Genomic DNA, 17,915 nt, shown 5'->3' on the forward strand with positions numbered 1-17,915 from the left:
AAAGATTAATTTTCCTTATTTGTTATCTAGCCATTGTTTTAGCAAATAAATTTTTGAATCGATTAATTATTATTGAATTAATGATAATTTGATGATTTTGGATAAAAAAATCTCCATGTTCCCATTAAAATTATGATTTCCTTTTTTTGACAATATTATGGGTGATTTGATCATGTCTCAATTGTATTGATTTCATATGAATATTTTACTTGGATATTGATATATGTATGAATTATCTTAGCATCATATATAGGCTGTCATAATTTGATGATTTTCATATTGGGTATTGTTGAATATTGGTATCGTTTGATTATTTGGTTGAATTAATGTTCATTGCTATTTGTATGAGCCTTTATCGATTTAATTGGTTGAATTGACTAAGGATTTGATGAGTTTATTATGGAATAACCGTATGTTGACCTAACCTTCTCTATATTATGTAGTATAGGTATAATAATAGTGATGTTTTGTGTTGTCCACTTATGGTGGCTATGCTTATGTTATATATTTGTTAAGAATGTGGCCTTGTAGGCATTGCTTTGTGAATTATGATATTATGATGTAATAACTTTTATATGTGATCATTGTGAGTGTAAATATGACTTATGTGTATATGTGAAGTGAAATCATGAGTTCTTCTAGTGGATGATATATGTCTATAGTAGACTATAGAGATATCTTAAGGTGTTTTGATTGATGTTTAAGTGTTATTGTTTCTATGTGACTATATGAGTCTTGTGATGAATTATGTTGGTGTTTCTATAGGAATGTGTAGGGTGACTTGTAATATACTTTGTTGTCCCTTTACGCTACTTGACTGATATTGTACATGTGATAAGATGATAATGAAGTGTGTCTTGTTTTGGTAGACCTGTCTCTTACTTGATACTTGAAGAATGTGAATAAGAATGCTTGACTTCGTAGGCGAAAGAACCTTTGTCATTAATGTATATCGATGATTGAAATATAATGTTGAATATTGTTACAAAGGTAACTTATGTGAAACCTTCATCAAAGATTGAAGGACATGATATCCTTGAAGTTGAAAGACGTAATAGTATCCTTCTTGTATGAATGATTGACTCAGGGGTAGGTTTGCAGGAAAAGCATCAAACAATCCTTAACAAAGCCATTGAAGTATCCTAGTATCCATTGTAACAGAACCCTAACAGACCCTCTTTAGTAAGGTGTATTGTGATTTGGTTATGATAAAGATATGGTACCTCTTCATTTGATCCTTGATATAATTGATATATGAGAACAAAGGCTAGCACCGACTGAGTATGCTTGGCGAGTAATTTTATTTATGAGAAGATTAAAGACCAAATAAACCCTTCATATTTCTTAACCACGTGTCTATAAGGGATATCATAGTTCTACCATTGGCAATTAGAACACCCTCCATTGTAGTAAAGTTTGACTCCAGATTCTATTCCTAGCTAGTATGGTGTATGTCAATTATTTGGTATTATCGTCATGTGGGATATATTCAAGTTTTTGATAAGTTCATGATGTTTAAATAATGGAATGGGATGCTATCTAGACATTTCACTAGTAGGCTTCGAAGATGTTACTTTGTACGTTACCTAGGTCTTCGACAAGACCATCATGAGAAAGTCCTTAATTGTTGAACGTTTCTAAAATGGTTTGATAAACCTAGTGGCTTAAGTAAAATGTATTTTACGAAAAGGTACTTATCTAGAGTAGCTTTAAGGATTTCTTAGGCATACTGGGAGAGGGTGTATGCACGTTCTCTTCATGTCTTACTTAGGTTAGTCTTAGATTAGTTCTAGGTAGCGAGTTAAATTGATAAATAATGTTATCTTAGGTAATCTAAAGGATCACTTAGGTGTTCGTGAAGGGGTTATATATTCATGTCATTTGAAGTGATAATATGATATATTGTTTAATGTGACTATATGTGCTTATTTTTATTTGTACGTTACTCTTATACTTGCTCCATGAAGTTTTACTCAAAAAGATCATGATTTTATACAAATATTCTTTTAGAATGGTTTTAATTTCATGTCACCATACTTAGTAAATTTTAATGTACTTATTTCATATGTTTTTATCTTGTCTCTAAAGGTGTAGGTGGCATTTGAGAAGAGTCCTTTGAAGTGGAAGCTTTGATTAGTATCAATTCAAGCAAAGTTGGGGTATGGCCTCAACAGATTCAAGGACATAACTATGTTTACTTTTCCATATTTAAAGTATTGTAATACACATAGATATTTCTATATTGTTTATGTATGGGCTGTGTCCCAAGATATTTATGCCTTTAAGATAGCGACTTTGACACTTATCCTTTCCTTATGATTTCCATAAGAGAGATATTTTGAAGTATAACTATTTCGTGTGAAAAGTTTTAATTCTTAACTCTTTTTAATACATGTATGCAATGGATGATGCCAAAGGGATTCTATTAGGCCTCCGACAGGTCAAGATGTCTTTCTACGATTTATAAATGCCATATCTTCTAGGGTATACTTTCTGGTCATGACAACTATTGATTGACTTAAGCTAATGCATGTGAATAAAAATGTACTTATCTAGAGTAGCTTTAAGAATTATGTAGTTTTTCTTGAAGAGGGTGTATGGGTGGTCTCTCCATTGCTCACTTAGGTGAGTCTTAGAGTAATTCTAGGTAGGGTGTCTAATGTTGAAATGTTAATCTTACTTTAGGAAGCCGTGAGTACCACTTAGTTGTGCATGAAGGGGTTGTAAGGGCGGCTGATTCATATCTTACTTAATTGAGTCATAGAAGGAGATTTGGTAGGAGGGTTATATGCTTATATGGTTTGAAGTAAAGTTGATTCTTAATTGTGGATTACATAGAATATGTTCAATATCTATGTATATTAACTAGTAAGTGATTCTTATACTTGCTTTATGAGGTTTTCTCCAAATGAGCATGAATGCATAGTATAACTCAAATATCCATCTAATAATGGTTTAATTGAATGTCAGCAAACTTATTGAATTCGAATGTACTAAATTGATATGTTGTTTTATTTTTAAAGTATAGATGACATTTCAGAGGTGTCATTTGAAGTGAATCTTTGAATAAGCATCCATTCAAGCATGTTGTAGTCTGTCCTCAATTGATTCGAGGACATAGTCATTATTAACTTTCTTATTATAATACATGTATTAGACTTTGACAGTTCCTAGTTTAGTTGATGTATGGTTTGTGACCCAAGATATTCGATTGTATGAGACGGCTACAAGGAGACTTAGAAATTATATATTTCTATGAAAGAGGTTTTGAAGTATTATTAGATTTTTATTAAATGTTTTAATTATGCACTACTTTTCATAAATATATGTAATGAATGATGTGTAAAGGCTTGTACAGGACCTTCGAGAGGTCGAGTGTACCATGTACCCATTGAAACGATGCCCTACCTTCTAGGGTGTACTTAGAGGTTATGAAAGTACCCCCCCATGGTCCAACCTTAAATTCATCAAACCAACCGATCGGAGATCAATATCTCCTACAATACAAAGCCTCAAAAGATGCCATCTCAATGCTCAAATGGTGACTATTATTGAAAGCAAACTCAGCTAAAGGCAAAAATTGATCCCAGTGACCACTAAAGTCAATCAGGCACGCCTATAACATGTCCATAAGAACCTGAATAGTCTACTTAAAATGACAGTCAATCTTAGGGTGAAATATTGTACTAAGATCCACTCGGATGCCCAACTCCTTATACATAGACCTCCAGAAATCAGATGTAAATTGTATGCCATGATCTGAAATAACAGAAATCGGAACCCTATGCAAACGAACCATCTCTTAGATATATATCTTGGGTAACTTCTCTGAATTATACATAGTCTGAACTTGTATTAATTGTGCACACTTAGAACGTAAATGCGATAACCCATATAGCATCAAACATAACCATGGTGCGTGGAAACCCTACCATAAACTCCACAGCAATAAACACCCACTTGTACTTTGGTATGGTCATCCTCTAAGTCACACCTCCAAGACATTGGTGTTCATACATTACTATCTAACAATATAAACATCGAGATACCAAATCTGCTATATCCCTTTTCATATTACACAAACAATACTGTTGTTTCAAGTCATAATACATCATAGTAGCCCCCAAATTAATAGAGTACCTTGAACTATGGGCCTCTTCCCTGATCAATCTAGTCAAAATCACTTGCTCGAGGAAAAAAGATATGACGTTTCATCCTCAAAACTCCCTCACTATCAAAAATTGCATCCCTTGATTTTTCTTTAACACCTTGTCTCTAATCTTTCAAAAATCACCATCATCAAATTGTTGAGTCTGAATCTCTCCATCAAGGATAACATATCCTTCATATAATCCAATACCTAACACAATTCTGCAATATAAGGTCTCACAATGCTAATTTCCAAAGATTATACATCCCTAGCTAAAGACGGTTGCCAACGTGTAACATGGCTACACTACACATACTTACCGCCTTTCGACACAAAGCACCTACTACCACATTTGTCTTCCCTGGATGATAAAGAATAGTCACCTTGTAGTGTTTGAGCAATTCCAACTATCTTCGCTTGCTCAAATTGAGATTCCTTTTATTGAACATATACTAGGGACTACGATGATCCGTTAACACCTCAAAATGTGCACCATAGGGATAATGCCTCTAAAGTTTCAATGAAAACACAACAACAACCATCTCTATATCATGAATGAGATAGTTTTTCTCATGAACCTTCAAACGCCTCGAACCATAAGCTATAAAATTTCCCCTCTCCATAAATACAAAACCAAACCAGTCTGAGAAACATCATAATATACAACAAAACCCTCTCCCTCTATGTGTAGGGTTAAAATAGGAGCAATAGACAATAAAGTCTTGAGCTTTTCGTAACTAACCTCACACTTGTAATACCATTGGAAAGTCATCTCTTTCTTAATTAATCTAGATAATGGCTACGTAATGGAGGAGGAACCCTCTACCAATAGACGATAAAAACCTACAAGATCGAAGAAACTCTGAATCTCAGTAACAGAAACAGGTCTGACCCAATCTCTCACTGTCTCAATCTCTTAGGATCCACCAGTATACCTTCCTTGGACACTACATGTCCCGTGAATGCTATTGACCTACATCCAAACTCACTCTTTTAAAACTTTGAATAAACTTTTATCCTTTAGAATCTCAAGCACGATCCCAAAATGATGCTCCTGTTACTCCTTACTTCGTGAGTATATCAATATATCATCTATGAAAAATAATATCAAAGGAATCCAGGTATGGTCTAAATACTTCGTTAACCGTGTCCATATCAGTTGTTAGGGTATTATTCAATCCGAAAACCATTACAAAAAACTCGTAATGCAATAACGCGTTCAAAAACTTGCCAAACGAATATCCTCCACCCTTACCTCAGCTGATGATAGTCGGGTCTCAAGTCAATCTTAGAGAAAACTAAAGCATCTTGTATAATCAAATAAGTCATCATTACGTGGTATCAGTATTTATTTTTGATAGTTACCTTATTCAACTATTGATAGTAAATACACATTTGCATTGATCAATCTTTCTTCTTCACAAATAACACCAAATCACCCAAAGAAGATAACACTCGGTCTAATAAAACCCTTGCTCAACATATCTTGCAACTGCTCTTTCAACTCTTTTAATTCAGTTGGTTATATATGTTAAAGGACAAATGAAATACGTTGAGTTTTCGGTTCTAAATCAATATAAAAATCAATGTGACGATCAGGGGAAAGACCAGGTAAATTTGTCAGAAATACCTTCGAAAACTTACTCACCACCGGAATAAACTCAAGCATAGTATTCTCAACACTAGTATCGCAAATGTGTGCTACATAAGTCAAACATCCTCTCTCTGCCAACTGATGAGCCTTAAGAAATTATATCACCCCTTTACGAGGGTGACAAACAGAACATCTCAATTCTACTATAGGAATTAAATCCATGACTAATGTAATTGGATTGGCATGGAAATATAAAATTGTACATGAGGAAATAAAAAGTCATTACCCAGAACCACATAAAAATCTACCATCTTTAAGACATTTAAATCTACATGAGTGGCATATTCCATAAAGGTAAAAATATATAATCGTTACACAAGTCTACCACTATAAAATATTGTATATGAGTAGAAACAAGTACTGGAAAATCAAGAGACTCACATAACATATCAAGACTAAGAGAAAAATCTGTGGACACATCAGAATATGTAGAGCTTAGATCAAGTAATATTGCATTTGGTCTATGACAAACCCGAATAATACATCTGATAGTAGAATCTGAAGCCTCAAAATCTGGCTTACCCGGAAAAGCATAACTTTTAGAAAGACCATCCTTATATTGTGAACCTCCAAGACAACAACCTCGAATCGAAGGAGAGTCGCCTCTATCTGAATGAGAACCACCTATGCTACTCTATACACCTCCCCTAGATTGAGGTTGTGCATCCTATAAAGTCGAATCTTGAGAACTCTGATGTAATCCGCCACACCAGGTCCTAGGGTAATCTCTTACGAAGTATCCCATAAACCACACTCAAAACAACCACTACAAAACATAGACTGATGAGAGGAACCTAAATCACCAGAAAGTCCTCCATGGCCTACAAGTTTAGAAGATGAACCCTGTGATGTATGTACTGAACTCGAAGAACTATCCCGATCATTTCCACCCTTAGACACTCGTAAAGTTGCATGAATTTCCATGCTAGACTAAGAATGATAACATGTCGCCCAGTAACCTAGACTCCTAGGAGGAGCAACACAATCATTACCTGAATGACAGGTCCTCTTGCACTCACACTGCTCAAATCCCTCACCTTGAATAATCTCAAATTTCTAAGCAACATCTAACCACTTTCTGGAATGGAACAGCAGAAGCAACAACTTTAGGAACTCCTACAAGAATTGGAATAATAATCTCTTTAACAAACGTTCTAACTCTCTAAACCTCTGTTGAAAGTATCATCGAAGCATTCCTAGCCAAGGCGTGAAATTTAACATCATACTGTAGGAATGACGTACCATCTTTCTTCAATCCCTCAAACTTGGCCTTCTTACGTTCCTTCTCACTGCGTGGAACAAACTTGTCTACAAAATACCTGAGCAAACTTAGTCCATGATAGTGGAGGGGATCCAACTGGCCTACTACTAATACCAGTCCTCCACCATTGTTTGGCAGAGTCGATCATCTTAAACATTGTGTAGTCAGCTCCATATGCATGTTATCATATTTCCGAATTTCATATTCTAGAATAAATCATGAAATTATAATAAGGAACATCCAAAGCGACATAAAACAATTTATTTTTTATTTTTCTAAAAACAAAATGATAACTTTATGTATATTTTGTATGTTAAAATAACTTGGACGGAAACTTGAGTTTTAGAAAAAATTTATGCAAGAATTATTTTATTTACCTCTTCTGATCTAGTGCCTAGAAATGTTACCTTGTTATTAATACCAAGCAATCTATGCTAGTATTGTTTTTTAATTCTCTTGTAGTTTTTATTTCTTTTCATTTTGAATTCCATCACCTCAAACATATTATTTGTGAAGATAATTCCGAATTATTTTGGATATGGGAGAAATATAATTCTTTTTAAAATATTTGTTGTAACAACAACAACAACAAACAAAGTTGCTTTCATTGTGTATTTCATAGATTTTCTTTTCCTTTTCACTCTTGATTTGAGCTACGGTTGTATTATTTTGTAACAGGGTAATTTTACAATCCTCATCCATGACTTTCTTCCTAAATATCAAAGGTCTCAAAGTAATTTTCCGTTATAACTACTCATAATTGGTAATTGTAATTTCCAAAAACACCATAAATCATTCATGAAAATATATTTTTGAAATCTATCTATTCACTCTAAGGTCCCTTCAAAATAAATAGCTTTAGATCCCAGCTATAAGTTTTTGAAAGAAAATAAATATCGAAAAATGACAATGAGATAAAATTTGAAGGATGCATTATGTAATCCACTATAAATTTATATTATTGATGACTAACAAAAGACATTTATTTACAAACAATAAGTCAAACTGAGATAGAAATCAACTCCTACATACTAGGTGTCTAACTTAATATAATTATTGCAACAGGAATTTATATAATTCTAAATCAAACATTAAACATATATATTAAGGATTCAAAGGGCTTATATCTTAAACATCACATCTAATAATTTAAAAGTTTAACATTATTGTCTTCAAGACTCATCGAGGAAGCTTTAAAAGTGTTCATATCATCTTTCTCATGCTTTTGAATAAACTCAACACTAGGAGGACATATTAAGTCAATATAAAGTTGAAGGAATTTATAGTCCAGCTGTTCAGTTGATGGACTCACCACATTATTGTAGTCAATTGCTTACCTTTGTATCTACCAAGCATGTTATAATTATGTTATAAGTCTAAGAACTCAAGATGTATATGGTTTCTCGTTGTGTAGAAATATCTTAGATTCTTTTTCACCAAAAATGTATTATTTATTTATTTTATTATGTTTACATTATTTGTATGTAATCCATAATACATTATCTTATTATATAGTACTAGTTTGTAATTTTCTTACCATAAATGGGTCTCCTATGTTATTCACAAAGCATTAAAATATGGAGAAATGGAGTACTATTGGTAGTAAAAAAAACTATAGTCCTGAATTGAAGCATAATGCATAAAACATTATAAATAGGATACATAATTAAATAAGATACACAATTTTGATATATTCATTGTAATTTATGTATCATCAATTATTATTTTGATGTACATTAAATATATATAATACTTAAATTATTAAAATAGAATAAATTTGACTTAATAAAAAATTAACATTCCTTGAATCAAAAGACTCTTTAATGTAATAAATATTAACTTATCTATAAAATTACAGATCTACAGAGAATAACATTTTCTAGTCTCACCTATATTAATTAAGTGAGTTTTATTATAGATTCATTTTGAGAAAAAAGTTATTTGTAACAATGTAATAAAATCTATCTAAGGAAAATCAATTGGAAAAATTCTTTAAATAACTATACCTACTACTATGCTATATATATGTTACTAAAAAAAATTATACCCAAAATTTAAGCATTATTAATCCATTCCTAGAAAATTGTTTAGACCCATTTTTTATATTTGAAAGCTTTTTATGGAAAAGTTTTAAAACTCTTATTTAAAATCTATTGTTAAATATCTCTTCAAAAGTATTTCCTTTTTTAAAAATTTGCTTTAAAAAAAATTACCCAGAAAGTAATTTTTAGATCTTTTTATTAGCTTACCATTTTATCCATCTCGATAGGTGCGTCGATTTACTTTTGATCAATCGGTTATGTTTATTCGACCATATTATACGGATAATTTTAGGTAATTAATTTAATTGATAGTTTATGGGATAAATTAATCATTTATTTCATACCTATACGATTTAACTCATAATAATATAAGTTAGTAGAGAGGTAGAAACTCGTGTATGCAACAGAATGCAAAAAGAAAAGTTTGTGAAGAACTTATGCCACCTCTACAACGGAAACAACGTGTTTTAGGTAAAATCAAAATTTATAAGAGTAATTTTCTATCCTTTTACAATTATAATACTCCACTCTATGACTGGCTCATTAAGAATCCAAGTCTTGATAACTCTAGTTTTGGATTTTATTGATGCATAAAAGATATCAAGCCAGTCCATATAAAAAATGACATCAAAATCTATCATGTCTAACTCGACTAAAAAAGCCATAGGTATCTTGGGATTGATTGAATCTGTACATTCACGATGCACTGTTTAAGCTATAGTCGACTCCCCAACAGGTGTAAAAACAGGGAAATGTTCAGAAAGTTTCTCATAGAGGATAGTAAAACATATTTTCAACATAAGCGGTTACAAAATATAAACTTGCTCCCTGGTTTCGCAAAGCATAAAAATCAAAAGCAAAGACTATGATCATAACAATGACAATATCTGGAAAGTTCTCTTGCTCGTGGAATCTCATGTTGCAAATGGGTGATTTGCTCTTATGCTAGTACCAGAAAGATCTCCTCTAGGTGCATCCTTCTCTAGTGGAGTAACTTATTATGATTGGGCTTTGTTTCCTAATTTTCACCACCTTGATTACTCTTAGGACACTCTTTCATTACATGACCCTTTTAACCACACTTGTAGCAACATTTCTTTCCATCACGATACTTACCTGACTTGCGCCCTCCATAACAAGCACATGAAGGAACTCCACTACCTCCTTGTGCAACACATCCTTGAGACAATGTTGTCCTAGCTCTTATATTATGCAAAATCATGCTATGATGCTTAGCTTTGTTTCTAGGTGGAGCTTCACTAGCAGATGATGGTGCAGGTTCCTATTGATTCTGAAAGGACAAACAATTCACACACCTTTCTTCTCCCAAGACTCACTCGTTGTCCTTGCCCTCTTATTTTTGAATTTTTCTATGTTCCCAACTTCTCTTCCACAACCTGTTAGACTTAAACCATCAACATTGATATGTCCATATTACCTAAAAACATTAGTTGTCTACCCTTTTTGCTTGATGCACAACCCAACCCAGCAACAAATAGACTGAACCTACATTTCATGTCCTTAAACATTTCTTGAACATAAAAATATAGTTGGGTGAAATTAAACATATACTCATCAACACAGAGGGAATCCTGCTAAAGTGTATTAAATTCCCTTACCATAGACTATTTCAATTCATAGGGAAAGAAACACCCTAAGAAAGTTTCTTCAAAGAAGACCCAATTTTGATGTGGTGCATCCTAATCTTTACCCTCCTTCCATTGATCATAACAAGTCCTAGAAACATTTTTCAGTTTACATTCTTCTAGATAAACTCTCTCTGCATTCGCAACTTTCATAACATCCAACACCTTATTAAGTTCCTGAATGATACTCTCTAGATTCAAAATATTTTTTTAACCGGTGAAATGTGGATGGTTCATCCTCAAAATCTAAATAATCCTTGATCTATCATCCTCTTCTTGTTGACCTATGATTGGTTCCCGACATGGCTAGTCATCTCTTGGTTTAACATCCTAATAGCCTTACAGAACTCATTGTTGCTAATTTCCCCTTGAGGTCTAACTTGAGGTTCATTGGGCAACTTTGGTTCCTCTAAATTCAACCTAGTTGGACGAATTCTTGCTGCTCTTCGTTGAGGTATGGTTATCTGAAACACACACAAGCACGAATTTAAGGGAATTTTTTAGAGTTAAACTCTAACGCATGAAAAGAGTGTAATAGAAGTGTGATAGTTCTTAAATGTTGCATCCTTCTTGTTGGGAAGTAGGAGAACAAATAAAGTAGTTTTGATGATTGATAAAGTGAAGGCATGGTGTCGTATGTATACAATTATGAGAGTTGCGACAAAGAAGAAAAAGTATTGAAGAAAAGAAGAAAAAGTGCAGAATTGTAAAGAAGGAAAAGAAGGAAACAAATATGGAAATAAATAAAGAAGGAAAGAAATAAAAAAAAAAAGTAGCAATTCAAGTCAAAGAAGGAAAGAAATAAAAAAGTAGCAATTCAAGTCAAAGAAGGAAAGAAATAAAGAAATTACAATTCAAGTCAAATAAGGAAAGACGTAAACATAGACAAGTTCAAGAAGGAAAAGGATTTGTAATTCCTTTCCTTGTAGAAGTTGAAGGCAAATCAAATCTATAAAAGGATCAAGAAGTTGAAAGAAAAAAATGTCTTTGCAATCACAAAAATCGAGAGAATTTTTCCAGCAAAGCCAGAACGATAGGTATTGCATATTCACGAAATATATCATCTTGAGAGTAGTATTTTCTGGAGAAAAAACGCAGGTCTTCGTCACAGAAACGCAAGGACCAGGTTCACCTTCATCACAGCAACATAAGCACCAGGTTCACGAAACCTGTTCTACTCAGAACTATTGGATATTGAAGTTTGATCAATTAAAGTCTAAGGTTATTAGTCTTTGTTGATTTGTTCTAGGTTTATTATTGAGTTGTAATAATTCCTAGATTTGTAACAAGAAGTGGGTTTGACTTCTTGGGAGTTGAGTCTTGAGAGATTTGTACAAAGGGTGGGTTTGGCTCTTTGTAGGGTTGAGTTTCAGTGAGGGTTGTAACAAAAGGTGGGTTTGGCCTTTTGGAGAGATCGATTGGAGTCAATCGAGGGAGTAGTAGAGATAAGACTTTTTGATTATTGAGTTGTAATCACAAAATCTTATAGTTGAATTAATAAAACGAGGTTTTTCCTTCCTTGAGTGAGGAAGGTTTTTAATTCAGTAAGTGTTTGTGTCTTTACTCTGTCTTTACTTAAAAGCAACTTACACGAACCTGGTTCGTGTTCTGGGGTAAGGTTTCTTCAATTGGTATCAGAGCAGGTCTTTTCGTTAAAAGATTCACACCTTGAAAAGACTCAATGGCAGCACCACCTACCCCACAAGAGGGAGCTTCACAAACACGACCACCACTGTTCAATGGCAAATATTATGGATGGTGGAAAAATCGTATGATGGACCATCTTATTGGCGAAAACCCTGATCTATGGGGAGTAATTCTAGATGGCCCAACCATACCTATGAAAACCGCAACTGATGGAATCACCAAAATCCCAAAGGAAAGAAAAGAATGGAATGTTGAAGACAAGCTTGCAATCCAAAACAATGCCAAAGCCAAGAAAATTTTGATCTGTGGCATAGGACCAGACGAATACAATCGAATCTCGTCCTGTCAAGATGCCAAAGCCATATGGGAAACACTACAAACCGCTCATGAAGGAACAACGCAAGTCAAGAAGTCCAAAATTGATAACTTGAACAGGCAATATGAGCTGTTCAGGATGGCAGAAGGGGAGACTATTCAAGATATGCACACCAGGTTCACCTCCATCATTAATGAGATGTACTCCTTGGGAGAGATAGTTCCTAATGGAAAGGCAGTAAGGAAACTCTTGAGTGTCCTTCCTGAAACTTGGGAAAGTAAAGTCGAGGCTATCACTGAAGCCCGCGACCTAGACTCACTGGCCATGGATGAGTTGATTGGTAATCTCATCACATACGAACTCAAGAAAAACCAAGAAAAGGAAATTGGAGGAAAAAGGAAGGAAAGGAACCTGGTTCTAAAGAAAAATGCATCAGATGATTTTGAAGATGAAAATATTGCCCTCATAACCAAAAGGTTCACCAGAATGCTAAAGAGAGGGCAGACCTTTCAAAAGAAAACTTCTCAAAAACCATCTGAAAACACTAAAGACCAGGTTTGTCATAAATGTGGGAGCCCAGATCACTTCATCAAATTCTGTCCACTTTGGGCTTTAGAGCAGAAAAAGGCAAACTTTGAGAAGGTCAAAGACATCAAGAATGATAAGTACATTCCCACAAACAGAAGAATGACCAATCAAGAAGCGGATCTTTCAACGAGAAGAGCCTTTGCCGCTATGGGGGACTTATCTGAAGAAGAATTTGAGGATGGAGGGTTCGAAAATCAGTCACTACTTGCAATAGAACAATCAAATAAATATGATTTTCTTGCACTCATTGCTGAAACAGATTCTGAAGATGATGAAGAAGATGACAAACAAAGCAAGGTAAGTTTTCATCACATCAAAGTAAATATTGAATCATATTCTAAAAAGGAACTAGAGTCTTTATTGAGTACTCTTATAGATGCATATCAGTCTGTCAATTCTGAAAGAGAACAAGTGATGGAAAACTATGCATCTTTAAGAGAAGTCAATGACAATCTTGAGAAACACAATCACTTTCTTCAAAATAAATTAAAAGAACAGATTAAAATCTCAGAGTTAAGTCACAAGGGCAAAAACTCTGCTAGTGAACTTCAATTAGCTCTAGAAGAAAAAATAAAATTGTTAACCATAAAATATCAAGCTTTAACAGAAAGGAATAGGTTGTTACAAGAAAATCTTGATCATACCAAACTGGATCTGGAAAGAAATCTTAGATGGACCAGGTCCTCTGAAATTTTAACTCAGATTCAAGAAAAGCAAACCACTAGTCGAAGTGGGATAGGTTTTAAAAAACAGAATAATCTTGTGTCACACACTATTCACATGTCTAAAAGTTTATGCACTCATTGTGGAAACTCAGGTCATTTAAAGAATCAATGTAAAGCTTTATTTGAGGCTTTTCAGAAAAATGTTAAGTTCACCAAAAAGGAAAAGACTGATACGGCTAAGAACCTGGTTCGAAATAAAAATGCTCCAAATAAAAGGTTTTCTTATTTGCCTTTATGGGCTAGAAGAAATCTTATTCATCCTTTTACTCACATAAAGGGGCCCAAGCTAATCTGGGTTCCCAAGACTAATCTTTGACTAGTGTTTCAGGTGAAGGTGAGAGGGAAAAGGCCAACTTGGTACATGAATAGTGCATGCTCCAAACATGTGCTAAAAATGGTAGAAAATTTCCTCTCGCTCTTTGATTTTCAAGGAGACAGTTTATTCCTTGAAAAGGATGAAAAAAAAAAAGTTGAAGAAAGTGACATGATATCAAACATCTTTGATGATGCAAATTTAGGGAACACTGCATATGAACCTGGTTCACAGCTAACAATCATTGATGCACCTGCAACATGAATTACTACTAATCTATGGTTCTGGAGATTGGGGGAATATTAGAGCAATCGGGACAGTAAGAGTATGGCACACCTTTAGGGGGAACTTCGTTGTGTGAACATGGTCCTTGTTATTCATTGGAAGGTATTGAAAATTGACAAGGGTTGGTTCTCTGTGAATCAGCTTGAGATTCATTTGATCTGGGAGAATATGATGATGCGACATTCTCATGAAGGCCTTGAATATGAAGAACTTGAGAAAAATCAGTCAAAGCATGGTGTTATCGAAACAAGTTGATGCATTATCATGATTTCCTTTAATAATTGGCTAGTAAAAGAATAATCTTACGCTTGAGTAATTATACAATGAATATCTGCTAACTCAACCTCGTACTGTAACAGGTACACACTCAAGTCACATCTCAAACAATGCTTAGAAAGTTTGCGGATGTTATCTCTTCTTTTTGCTAACACCATTAAGTAAGTCATGAAGAAACACAAAAAAGGGGAACCTGGTTTCTCTGTAATACTCAGGTATGTACCATCCTTTTTCAATGCATTAATTTCCTGAGTGTGGGTCAAACATAAGCACTAATGAACCTGGTCGATCATCAAAAATTCAACTTTCTTAAAGATCACCAAGAACCCTCTTTGACAATAAGCATCGTTCAATCTCAAACTGCTCTAATGATGAAAATCTCAGTATTGAAGTCACTCATGCTTTAATTTAGGGGGAACCCTGCTTTATCACCCACATCTGAACCAGGTTCACAAACTCCAAATTGATATTTCATCCATTCCAAGTGTATAACTTGTCTATCTCTCAGGGGGAACAATTCTCACAGAAATAAATTGTTGCTTGCTTTCATTATTGATAAACACATCTCTTTGTGCACCAAAATGTGATGAATCTCTTACTAGTAGTTGGTACTCCTTCAAAGTTGTCATCAAGAAAAAGGCTATCAAAAAAAAAAAAAAAGAAGAAAATCATGGAGAATGAAAATGTTACGGAGTAGAGTTAAAAAAAAAAAAAAGGGGATGATGTATCTCATGTTTCTCGTGATGAAATTTCACATTCTAAGAAAACTGATCAGAATAAAGAAGCTGGTGCACAATGGGCATACTGAAAAAATTATCAATGGCAGTAAACATCCCTTTCTTCCTTACTTTAGTAATCTTTGTCCCAATCCTTATCCTCAAATTTTATACTCTTTTGACTCTTTGATGTGCTTATGTCTGTCTCATACTCATGATATTATATGTTTTTGATTAAGGGCATAAACTGGTACATATTTGTTTATTTCGTTTCTCATTGAAGATCTTAATTGTGTATGAGTTTAAGATGACTAATATCCTCAGATTAACTAACCATTTTGTTAGCAGAAGTGTACTTGAAAGTGTTGCCCAAGTGGCTATGAGTTAAAAATGATATTGCACTCATTGAATGTTATTCGAGTTCTTTGGTTATTGGTTTTCAATGATGCCAAAAGGGGGAAAGTATATAATGTAGATAGACATATGTATAGTTTGTCATCATCAAAAAGGGGGAAATTGTTGGGGAATGAGAAAACATGAAGTTTGTAGTTTTGATGGATGACAAAGAATTGAAGTTTTGATCACTAACAAAGAGTCTTGATGTGTAACAAATCATTGGTTATCATCATCAAAAAGGGGGAAAATGTTGGGAAGTAGGAGAACAAATAAAGTAGTTTTGATGATTGATAAAGTGAAGGCATGGTGTCGTATGTATACAATTATGAGAGTTGCGACAAAGAAGAAAAAGTATTGAAGAAAAGAAGAAAAAGTGCAGAATTGTAAAGAAGGAAAAGAAGGAAACAAATATGGAAATAAATAAAGAAGGAAAGAAATAATAAAAAAGTAGCAATTCAAGTCAAAGAAGGAAAGAAATAAAGAAATTACAATTCAAGTCAAATAAGGAAAGACGTAAATATAGACAAGTTCAAGAAGGAAAAGGATTTGTAATTCCTTTCCTTGTAGAAGTTGAAGGCAAATCAAATCTATAAAAGGATCAAGAAGTTGAAAGAAAAAAATGTCTTTGCAATCACAAAAATCGAGAGAATTTTTCCAGCAAAGCCAGAACGATAGGTATTGCATATTCACGAAATATATCATCTTGAGAGTAGTATTTTCTGGAGAAAAAACGCAGGTCTTCGTCACAGAAACGCAAGGACCAGGTTCACCTTCATCACAGCAACATAAGCACCAGGTTCACGAAACCTGTTCTACTCAGAACTATTGGATATTGAAGTTTGATCAATTAAAGTCTAAGGTTATTAGTCTTTGTTGATTTGTTCTAGGTTTATTATTGAGTTGTAATAATTCCTAGATTTGTAACAAGAAGTGGGTTTGACTTTTTGGGAGTTGAGTCTTGAGAGATTTGTACAAAGGGTGGGTTTGGCTCTTTGTAGGGTTGAGTTTCAGTGAGGGTTGTAACAAAAGGTGCGTTTGGCCTTTTGGAGAGATCGATTGGAGTCAATCGAGGGAGTAGTAGAGATAAGACTTTTTGATTATTGAGTTGTAATCACAAAATCTTATAGTTGAATTAATAAAACGAGGTTTTCCCTTCCTAGAGTGAGGAAGGTTTTTAATTCAGTAAGTGTTTGTGTCTTTACTCTGTCTTTACTTAAAAGCAACTTACACGAACCTGGTTCGTGTTCTGGGGTAAGGTTTCTTCACTTCTAATTATAGATATGGTGCAATTCACACCGATGACTAACACTCTAAAGATACAACTTCATAGAATCTTTAGGTCTCTTGAATATTGTGCTCTGATAAATAAATTTCCATGGCCAAAGCCTACACTCTGGACGTAACCGACACTCGAAGATCATTGCTCTTACTTACTCTATGGAAGATGTAAAAACAAGATAATATAACTCAAGGAATAACTAAAAAGATAATAACTCGGCCAAAATTGTAACTTAAGTCTTAAACGTATATATTTGAACTAAATAAGACAAAAGAACCAATACTATATATCTATGAATCATGTAAATTAAAGATAGACAATGGGAAAGGTTACTTATCATCTTAACAACTTAAATCTAAAAAAAGAACAGTAAAATAAGTGTTTTGGAATGAAAGGAGACTCACCAACTACCTCAACGCTTCTCCCTAGATAAACGATCACCTGAAATCCAATCCTTGTTACCTGCATCTAAATCATAAGATAATGCAGGCCAACTAGCATCAATACATTAAATATATCAGTATGTGAGTTGGATTGCTAAAACAACTTAATATTTAAAGGGATTAAGAAGGTTACACTCAGTTTGGCTCTGCTTCACCCTTGGATACTCAACTCAGTATA

The 17,915-nt window shown here is 33.8% G+C and overlaps 1 protein-coding gene across 1 annotated transcript; it reads left to right on the forward strand.

Annotated features, from left to right (window-relative positions):
- Positions 1-12,544: 12,544 nt before the first annotated feature.
- Positions 12,545-15,571, forward strand: LOC114074321. The gene has a single exon (XM_027912187.1). It carries the CDS (start codon positions 12,594-12,596, stop codon positions 14,343-14,345), a length of 1,752 nt encoding a protein of 583 aa, XP_027767988.1. The 5' UTR covers positions 12,545-12,593; the 3' UTR covers positions 14,346-15,571.
- Positions 15,572-17,915: the final 2,344 nt, after the last annotated feature.

This window comes from Solanum pennellii, chromosome 10 (assembly GCF_001406875.1).
Source record: "Solanum pennellii chromosome 10, SPENNV200".
Classification (NCBI taxonomy): Eukaryota; Viridiplantae; Streptophyta; class Magnoliopsida; order Solanales; family Solanaceae; genus Solanum; species Solanum pennellii.